General features: G+C 40.8%; 1 protein-coding gene across 5 annotated transcripts in view; it reads left to right on the top strand.

The window, feature by feature from the left end:
• The window catches only part of Srgap2 (SLIT-ROBO Rho GTPase activating protein 2), a 221,105-nt gene that overhangs the window by 1,649 nt on the left and 208,478 nt on the right, over window positions 1-10,978 (top strand). For all 5 annotated transcript variants that reach the window (XM_034513584.2, XM_034513582.2, XM_034513583.3 and 2 more), the window contains exon 2: window positions 110-765. In XM_034513584.2, the coding sequence (XP_034369475.1) occupies window positions 699-765 (67 nt within the window). In that variant the 5' untranslated portion in view covers window positions 110-698. The remainder of the gene's footprint in view (window positions 1-109; window positions 766-10,978) is intronic.

Raw genomic sequence — 10,978 nt, 5'->3', positions numbered from 1 at the left:
TGAATGGGCCAAAGCTGGACTTGGAGTGTCATCCCCGACCCCACCCCTGTTGCGATTAGGATCTGCCCTCGGACTGATCGCCCCCTCCCCCCTTTTCTTGCATTTACAGGCTAGTGAACCGGAGCAAAGGACTTCCGATCCACTCTGCGCTGCAGCAGCACCCTTTTGGGATTTGATTTGCAGCATCTTTGACCACCAAAAAAAAAAAAAAAAAAAAAAAAAAAAAAAAACCCGGGAAGAACGCCTAGCCCACCCCTGGTACCCCGAGACAAACCCACACCCGCCTAGGGACACAGCTGGGCGCGTCCACACCCCCGCATCCCCTACACCATGTTGTGCGGAAGGACTTCCACTCCCCGCCTGTGTCGTTGATGTCAGACCCCAGGCCAGCCTCCGGGCGCTGCAGTTCTCCTGGTTAATGCTGCGGCTGTGGTTAGGGCTTTAGTACATAAGCCAGCCGCTGCCGCCGCCGCCGCCCCCCGCTTCCCCACCCTCGGCCTCAGCGCCCACAGTCTGCATGTGTGTGCGGTAGCCGGCTGCCCATTCCGCCGCTCGTGTTCTCTTGGAGCTCTGGATACCACCGCGGGGCATTTCTCTGCCCGTGGGAGAAGTGGCCTTGGAGGAATTGATATCAGTGGTTGGATTTTTCCCGTGGATCTATCAATTCACAATTCGGATTTGGAAGAAAGAAGGAAAACATGACGTCTCCAGCCAAATTCAAAAAGGATAAGGAGATCATCGCAGAGTACGATACTCAGGTCAAAGGTAAGGATTTTGAAAATTAGCACGAAGCATATGTTCTGTAGATTGGTGAAGCATGCGTTTCCACCCCAATTTTCAAGGCGTTTGTTTCTTGGGTGGAGCAGGTGGCAAGTTGACCCCAGAGGTGGTTTCATAGGTGGATCAGAGCCTTGGAATGATCAGCAGTGTCAGGAACCACAGTCACTAGTAGTGGGCTTTAGGAATATCTTTGTGGGGTTGGCCATTAATTTGGCAGTTCTTTCCCAAAGGCTGGGCAGGGTGGGGGAGGGGCAGGAGGTTGGGGGGGGGGGGGGAAGAGAAAAAAAAAAAGCTGCAATTTGCCTTTGGGTATCTTGAGTCAAGCTTCCTTGAAGGACAGCTGAAATCTGACAGGTGTTTGGACATTTATTTCAAAGGTTGTAGAGAAGTCCAGATGGAAAGGCAACCTTGAGAAGGGTATACCATTTAGAGAGACCTGGGAGAGGTGGGGTTTTTCTGGTGTACTGCATTAAAGCGTGAGATTTGCCAAGACATTGGATTCAGGAAGTCCTTAGCCATATTGGGTGTACCTAGTACTTTCCTGGCCCGTGGTCACCCTGCATACAATTGAAGATCACAGACCAGAAAGAATAAGGCCATCCAAACTGGTTTCCACCCTCATCTAAACCTTAACAGAGTTAGGCTGTTAGGGTTTCAGCTTGGTGCTGAAACTGGAAAATAGGAAGACATAATTGTTTAACCCTTCTCTGCTGTCACCCTCTGCTCCAGAATACATGCTTTTTAAAGGTCCATTTCCTTTCAGCAAAAATGTGAAGGGGTAAGGCGGAATATAGACCCGGGAAACCAAGTGTTGCCTCCTCCTCTAGTCCACTGCTTAAATTGGCTTAACAAATCAAAACCTATACCCACATGGCTTTTCCTTCTCGAGCTGTCATGTCTGTGAAGGAGTCCTAGCCTGTGTTTGTGCAAGGCACTACCCCTTTCTGACCAGTTAGTGGGAAGAGCCATGTGGCTCCAGTTCATTGAGACCTTAGCTGGGAAGTGGGAGAGGTGGGTGGCCTTGAATGTTCCACCACATGGTTGGAGCTCTGGGTTTTTCCTTTGTTTCAGAGTAGAGAGGGAGGGGCCCCTACTCCATTCCCTGCACCAGTGCAAGGAGACCTTTTCCTATCTTACAGGATTTGGGAAAGGCCATGTCTCCCCTCTGATGATTGCCTTGAATGAGGATTAGAGGTAGAGTGTGAAACCTCTTTAATCTCTTGGAAGGTTGAAAGGCAATTTGAAGTCATCATTGTGTCTTCAGGATTGTTTTTAAAAATATATATTATCAGTTTGGTCAATGCAGGAGGTGCCCTAAGGGACCTTCAATCCACTTGACTGCAAATATTGGTCAGTTTTATTACAAGGAGGGTAGTTGAATGAGCGCTTCAGTTGGATTGGAATTGAGAGAGGTGTGGTTTTGAGTTACAACTGAGATCTTGGCGTCTTGTCATTATTCATAATCTCAGGCTGTTTTTGTAAACAAAGGCCACTGACCTCTGTGTCCTGTCCAGATGCAGCACTTTCTGCTCTTGTAATACACTCCCTATGGTCTCAGCCAGATATATCATTAAAAAAAAATATATCCTAGTCTTAACTGTTGTCATAGGGAGTGTTAATAACAACTTTGACATTCCCAGGTGATTCTCCATAAGCACACATTTGACTAAGATGAAAAGTGATTTTTATATGTTGGTGGGTTTTTTTTTTTTTTTTTTTTTGAAGGTTCAGGACTAACAGATATCAGAAATTGCTGATTTTGTAAAAATTGGTAACAGGTCTCATGAATGTCTCAAAAATTAAATACTTTGTGTATTTATAAATATTGCTAGTTGAGATGATGTAATGCAGTTAGCTATTTGGAGTTTCTCTTCAACCCTGCCACAGGCTAGAGACCATCCGTTTTTTTGTTTTGTGTCATTATTTTTCTACTGACTTTATTCAGGAGTGTAGAGTTTGGTAGGTGGCTGACCCTGAGTTCTCGATCAAGGAGGTACCCATGAATGCTTTTGGAACTGATTTGGTTTAGTCCCTCAGTTTACAGCTTAGGAGCATGTAGAGAGCTGGAGAGGTTTGTTCAAGGTCACACAGCTAGGTGGTAGCAGATCTGAAGATAGGAGTAGTTTCTCGGACTTTTGTATTTACACAGTGAAAATATCATCTGATCATGGTGAAAACAGTTCTTAGGGCAAACCTTGTGTGATTTCTAACAGTGATATATAGCAGCAATGTGCTAACAGTTTACTTCGGGTTCATTGTGCTCCATTGCATCCCAGTGAGTGGCCTGTGTAACTGTCACATCTCTCCAGGATGTATTGTCATCTGAGGAAACTGAGGCTAGGAGAGGGTAAAAACCCTTTCAAGGTCACACTGTCAAAGGTGGCACCTTTACTTCCTTGTTTTATTTAACTGTTCGTTGAGTGCTTAGTATGTGTTCTAGGCCTTTCTATATCAGTCAAGAAGACAGAATGCCAGACCCTTATGGAGCTTAAATTTCTAGAACCATAGTCATGGTGAAAGACTATATAATTTGAATTCAAAGGACCTTGAGTTGAGATTGGCACTGTGGCTTACTACCTTACCTTCTATTAGAATTAAGAGTTCCAGCTTTTCAAAAAAATGTGTTTTGTTTGTTTTGCTTCTTAGAGACAGGGTCTCAATGTGTAGGCCATGGTAGCCCAGAATTCACTCTAACTCAAGTTGACCTTGAATTTATGACAGTCTTCCTGAGTCAGCCTTGTGACTCTGGGAATACAGGTGTGAGCTCCTACCCTCTACAAGGAGAGTTTCCAAGTTTCATGCATTCTGTGGAAGTAACTCATGGTGCTGCCAGAGTTACTTCTCTTATAGATGCTAAGATTTTTTATTTTTTTTAAATGTTATTACAGCCATCCATTTGGTGTGGCAGTTAAAAGTAAAGGTGTTGGAGCCAGTAAATCCAGGTTTAAACCTTTGTTCTACTATGTTACATGTCTTGTCTGAGTTTTTAGTTCCTTAATTGGAAAATTGGCAAAAATAGTGTGCATTTTCTATTCCTGTGGGGAATGAAGGAGCTATCTAGTCTGCAGATTTCTTGTAGCTCAGTATCTGGCACCTGTGAGGACTCAATGACTGTATAGTCTCCTTGCCAATTAGTCAGGCTGCCTTGAGGGCTCACCCTTTAATCACCAGCTGTTAAATGATAGGAAACCAGAGTAAGAACGAAACAGTTCTAGGGGAAGTTTGTTGAGGAATAACAAATATGTCATGTGCCTGTCATTTAAATCCTTTGGCTAGTCATGGTGGCTCATGCCTGTAATCCTGGTACTTGAGAGGCTGAGGCAAGAGAACTATTGAAAGTTTGAGGCCAGCCTGGAGTAAAATGAGGTCCTGTTACAGCAACAAAACAAAACAAAAACAAACCAAACCTATCACCACTAAAAATATTCTTTGAACATTAATTTCCTTTTATGCATGAATAGGTAAATTGTCTGAAAATATTGTATGTATCTCTGCTTTTTTAGTCAGAATTATTTGAATCAAGTAGACTTTCAGTAGACTTTGGACTTTCTTGTATTATTTTGTTCTCTCCTATTATTATTCCTTAAAAGCACCGACATGCATGTGCTCTGAGGAGTTTCTGAGGTTTCAGCAGCAGTCGTACCTCAGTGTGGTTTTAAAAGGCAGGAGCAATGCTCCCTTTAGTCAGCCTGATATGTGGCTTTGTAAAAACCACCACTGTTTCTGCTTTGTGGGTGTTTGGATTCCTTTGAAAAGTTCATGTCTTTCAGTGTCCAACCCAAAAGCACTAATATTCTTAGTCTTCTTGCATAGTTTTTTATTATTATTATTATTTTATAAAGTGCATGTATATACAGGAAATTCTGGAAATTCTTGAAAACCTTGATGAGATTCATGATTAGAAACTGGTACATTTGACCTCTAGCCTGTTAGCATTTTTGCTGGCACTTAAGTACTAGACAGTGAAGAGTTCGATATAGAATAGAGATGATTGTTTGGGTGGGAGAGGAGAATTCATATTACTGCGCACAATACCTCTAGGTTCTTTCTTAATTAGGTGTTAAGGGTTCTCTTCCTCTCCCCCCCATTATTATTGTGCACCACAGAGCTAAAAAGAAAGATTATTGTCGTTTTTATGGTTTGAGATGGGGTCTTTTGTTTTTATTCTTTTTTTTTTTTTTTGAGACAGGGTGTCTCTATGAATTTCTGGAACTCTATATCTCTATATAGACCAGGATGGATGGCGTCAAACTCAAAGATCTGCCTAGACTGGGTCTTACTATATATAACCCAGGTTGGACAAACTCAGAGATTCTTCTCCTTTAGCCTCCCAAATGTTGGGGTTACAGTGTATATACTATGATAGTCAGAGAGAAATGAACTTTTTATAATTTGTACCTGGAGCATTTTGATAGGAAAAGAACAAATCAATTTCCTGGAACAGTTTAACTCTTTTGGTACCCTTTGGGAGCTGGTGATGAGATTTCAACTCTAGCCATATTGTGTGTGCACTCATGCTTGGGAATGCCAATTGGGGGTATTAAACAGGCTTGTTCTCTGGGGAGGGCTGAGAAGTTCCTAGCTTATGCCAACAAAGGTCTTTTCCCTGAAGTGTCTTTCCTCCCAGCCTCCACCCCCTTACTCCCCAAGGGAACTTTAAATATAATCAGTTTGTGAAAGCTGCAGTAAAACATCTCTTTGGAATCCTCAAGCAGATGCTCTCATCTTCCTGGGAGATGACTGAATGCTCTTCCCTCATTTAGGGAACATAGAGACTCAGCAATAATGTGGACTCCTAAAAGAAAAAGAATCTCTTTGGGAAAATTCAGGCACCCAGAGTTGCAGGGCGCTGAAGGAATGCAAGGAGCTAGGCCATGCCATGTGACTATGCAAGGCAGCAGCGGATGGGAGCTGCTTAGGAATACTCCTTACCTTTGCCCTGTCAGGAAGGATAGGACAGAACTTTCCTTGGGAGAAGCCCTTTGGGATCTCATTGATTTTATACCACTCAGGCTGAAAGCCAAAGATAAGCCCTTGTGAAGTTTATAGAATATGACCTGGCTTGGTATATTTTCAGCATGCGCTAGCTCCCAGATGCTGACTTTTCAAATCCCACTGTCTGCCCAGTGTGGTCCCTGCAGAGCTCCCCTTTTGCAATACAGCCTTTCTTTAGGGGAGTCATGTCTACCCCACATCCTAGACTTCTGATGGCTACATTAGGAAAATACTGCGTCATGCTAAAAGGAAAAACAGTCGGTGTATGATTTCTAGTAATAGAATTCAAGAGAACTGTTAGCTTCGGTGGGGAATCTCAGAAAGTTACTTTTGAAGAAACTTAGTTTGAAAATAAATAAGGAGAGCTTTTAAAATGATAGACAAATACCTTTGATGATAATGTGTAGAAACTCTCATTTTTTTTAACTGTGGTTGAACATAAGTTTTTTATATTAACCATTCTTAAGTATACTGTTCAGTGTCATTAACTATATTGACATTATTTTACAACCATTATCAATCATCTGTCCATACAACTCTTTTCAGTTTTGTAGACTAGAAGCTCCGTACCCACCAAATAGTAACCCTTCACTCTCCATCTCTTGCTCCAGGCACCCACCCCTCTATTTTCTGTCTCCAACTCTAGGCACCTCATCTAAGTGGAATCATACTGCATCCATTTGTGACTGGCTTATTTTGCTTAGTGTATTGTCCTTAAGGCTCATCCTTGTTGTCATGTGTTTAAGGTGGAATGGTACTCCACTGTGTGACTTTATCTGTCACATTTTGTTTTTCAGTGATTTGTTGATGGGTACTTGGTTGCTTCTATCCTTTACCTATTGGAATAATGCTGCTATGAACATAGGTGTTTTCTTATTCTATTATTTAAATTTAATATTTTTATTTTTGTATGTATGAGTGTTTTGCACGAATGTGTGTCTTTGTGCCACATGTGTGCCTGGGACCTGCAGTGGCAGGAAGTGGGTGTTGGATCCCCTGGAACTGTAGTTATAGAAGGTTGTGAGCCATCATGTAGGTATTGGGTATTAAACCCAAGCTCTCTGGAAAAGCAGCTGAGCCATCGCTCCAGCCCTTAAGATTCCCTTTCTCCTTCTTTTCTTTTCTTGTCCTTTCTTTTCTTTTATTGTTTTTCAAGACTGTGTTTCTCTGTGTAGTCTTGGAACTCACTCTGTAGACCAGGCTGGCCTCGAACTCAGAAATCCGCTGCCTCTGCCTCCCAAGTGCTGAGATTAAAGGCACGCGCCACCACCGCCCGCCAAGATTCCCTTTCTTAAAACACATTCTATACCAATATTTTATAAGCCTGGACATCCATATTTTTATAATCACTATCTCAATAACTTTTAGAGTTAAAGTTTTAATATATGCATTTATATTTTATATTATAAATATGTGACTGTGTTCTTAATATGAGCATTGTATTTTATTAACAGTAAAAATTTTATTTGTTTTAGTAATTATATTAATTGATACATTTTCTATGTTTTAAACTATTTGCTGGATTGTTTTGTTTGTATAGATCTTTTTAGATAGCCCTGGCTGATCTTGAACTTCCAGAGTATACAAGGCTAGCCTCAGACTTGCAGCAATCTTCCTACCTCTTTCTCCTGAGTGCTGGGATTACAAGTGTGTGTCACCATTGCTAGCCTGTTTTTGTTTTTAAGTTTTAAAAGACATTTAATAAGCTGTACATATTTAAAGTATACAATTTAGGGCTGAGGATGTAGTTTAGTTACAGAATAGATATGTATTAAAACTGTGGGTTTGATCCTTAGCACCCCTGAGTTTGATCTCCAACACTACATTAAGCTGGTGTGCTAGTGTACAGGCCTGTAATCCTGGTACTCTGGGAGGTAGAGGCAGGAGGATCAGGAAGCTCAAGGTCATCCGTGGCTGCATAGCCAGTCTGAGGCCAGCTTAAGCAACAAGAAACTCTTGTCATTGAAAACATTTAAAAAGTATGTAATTTATATATCTATGAAACTATTAGTGCTAAGATAGTGAATATAACCAAATGTTAGTATAATATGCCCTTATGTTTTTTCATTATAATATAAAAAGTGAGAACCATAATAACCATATATGGGAAAACAGATTAAAAAATAAGATAAGACAAAAGGGAAAAGCTAGGAATTAAATTACCAAGTTTTAAAAGTAAGAAATAGCCGGGCAGTGGTGGTGCACGCCTTTAATCCCAGCACTTCTGAGGCAGAGGCAGGCAGATTTCTGAGTTCAGGGCCAGCCAAGGCTATACAGAGAAACCCTGTCTCGAAAAAAAATAAAATAAAAGTAATAAATAATGCTGCAAGTTACTGAAACTGGTTCCTAGAAAATTGGTTTAACCTTAATGATAAAGAGCAGAAAGTAAACTGTCTCTAGAGGGTTGGGTTAATTAATAATTTTATCCCAGCCATTAATTTATTTTTTAGGAGAGCGTGTACAGCAGAGAGAGAAAAGAAGAAAGGAAAGTCTTGGCCTTGTTAGGAGCTGACAAATGACAATATCTATTTTCCTATAAGACCTTACTAGAACCATCCCCTAGGGCATTACACCTCTATAGAAGGGGTCATAAGTGAGCCAGATGCCAAGGGGTGGGGACTCCCATGGGTGATTCTCTCTGAAGGCTATGGATATGACTTTTCCCCTAATGGCCGATTACCCATTGCCTGCCAAATAGAGACCAGCTCTCTTAGGTAGACATGAACTCTGTCTTTCATCTGGTTACAACCTACCATTCCAGCCATGCTGTTCTTTTGGGGTTTCAGAGAACTGAGACCTGTCTGGACTGCTTCTTGTTCCCTTAATGTATTCACTACAATATTGTTTGGGATTACTGTGCACTCAGCATTCTCCCAAATACTTTATATTTCATAATCGTTACACAAGGAATATATTACTGCCATCACATTCAGTTAATGAGGAAACAGGTGTAGTTCATTTGGTGCCTTACCCAGAGTCTGCCCTCTGTGAATGTTCAGTCCCCCACTGCAAACAGGCATTAGAACTTTGGTTGTCACCAGAGTCTGAGTTCTGAGTGCTCTCATGGAATGTTCCTCTCTTCCTGCCCAGCCCCACATGTTCGTCTGCTGAAATCCCACCCTTCTAGTCTCGTCTTTTCTGGGATGCCTTCTGTGATCGCTATACCAGAAAGACTTTACTGTCTCACCCACATAGTACTTCTCAATAGATCCCCAGGACATTGATCTTGTACTGCCTTATGGTTTGAATATTTGTATTTCAGTCTTCTACTAGAAGTTACTGTTTTTCCTTTGTGTGTGTGTGATAAGTTTATGTATGAGTTTGTGCATGAATGGGCACATGTGATAGTGTATTGATGACAAGAATCTTCCTGATTGCTCGTCTGCTTTATTCTCTTTAGGTAGAGTCTCTTAAACCCACAGCTTGCTGATATAACTAGTCTCACTAACCAGCTAGTTCCTTGGATAGGAAGTAGTTCCTGTCTTTCAAAGCATAGTTACACACACCCCGCATTTATATGTGTTCTGGGAACCTGAACTCTGGTCCTTTTGCTTGGAAGGCAAGCTGTAACTGCTGAGCCATCTCCCCTGCCCTCTTTGCCTTTTGAGATATAGGTTCTTCAGGTTGGCCTCAGACTTAAGATTCTCTCACCTGAGCTTCCCTTGTGTGGGCATTATAAGTGTTTGCCACCTAATGCCTTGGAGGAATGTCTCAATGTTATATAATGCAAAGAATATAGGTGTTGGAATTATATAGGTGATAGAGCCTTATATCACCTTTTTGCTCATTATTGAAGTTCTATTCCAAGCATCTTCTATTGTGATATGTAGTGAAGATTTACCATCTTGTTATTGCAAATGTACTATAAAAACACTACTAATTCAATATGTGACAATTACTAAATGGTAAATAAATAGCTCTTATTATGAGTCCTATCACATAGGAAAGATGTCTAGATTATGATTACAGCCTAAATGGTGAATTTTAGTGAATATTTATTGGCTATGATGATGAATGAGTAAAAGGATGTTAGTAGATAGTAGATAGTAGAAATATACTCTTTTACAAATAGTTTTTAAGCTTGACCTTGATAAATCACTGAAGTGATTAGAAACAAACAAACACTCATTATTCTGCCTAGGTCATGGCATGTAAGGTCGTTTACAGTCGTTATTTCCCATTTATCCTCTTTACATTGCATACTGCTGCAGAACTGGACTGTCTCTGGTTTCTGTACTATCATGCTAAGGCATGCTTTGTCCATGTTCTGTTCGCTCCTAGAATTGGGCTCTCTTCCTTGGTAAGTTCATCCATCCTTTAAAGCTCAGCTTAGATACAGCCACCTTCTGGAAGCCTCTCCTGCTTCTCTGCATATCTCTGCCCACTTTATTTGCTGTGTGCAGCTTCTAGCACATGCTAAGTACTTTAAGAATATTTACAAATTAGGGCTGGAGAAAAGGCTCACCCACTAAAGGCTAGACTCACAGCCAAAAACTATGTTGTCTGAGTCGAGGTTGGATGTGATAGAATGCCATGTCACCACACTTCTGTATTTTTCCTCTCTGTTTAAAAAAAAAACAAAAAACTCAATCCCTTCCCTAATGTTACTTAAAATTCAACATAGATTAAACATCGTGAATATTGTCATTTCATAAGGACAAGAACTGATGATCCAGCATGATGGAGCTTCCCTGCAAGTGAGAAGTGAGTCTTATTTGTTATACACACCCTTTTCCTCTTTTGAATCTAATGTCCTAGAACTATTTGAGCTGTTCAGATTTCTTCAATCATATATCCTACCTTGTAGGTGGTGGGAGAGAAAAAACAGAAAATATATACATTATTATCATTATCAACAGTGTCTAGCTTTGTAGTTCTGGAACTTACTATGTAGCTCAGCCTGACCCGGAACTTGTAGTAGTAATACTTATTCCTCAATTTCCTCAGTGCTGAGATTATGAATGCAAACCGCTGTACAGGAAAAATATTTAGTGTGATATTCTCAGGAGTTAAAAAAAGTTAAGCCTTTTTGTAGTTGAAGCAAAATACATCCTGTACTTATCCAGGACTTATCATTTTAAACAGATATTCAAAAGTCCCAATTTGAGAAAATTTTGGTCTGTCTTGCCCAGGAGTTAACTTATAGAAGGAATTGTCAGGATTCTGTTTCAAAGCATGGGTTTTGCAAGAGCTGTTACCTGGC

Source organism: Arvicanthis niloticus, chromosome 10 (genome assembly GCF_011762505.2).
Source record: "Arvicanthis niloticus isolate mArvNil1 chromosome 10, mArvNil1.pat.X, whole genome shotgun sequence".
NCBI lineage: Eukaryota > Metazoa > Chordata > Mammalia > Rodentia > Muridae > Arvicanthis > Arvicanthis niloticus.
This window is presented reverse-complemented; position numbering and strand designations above follow the sequence as displayed.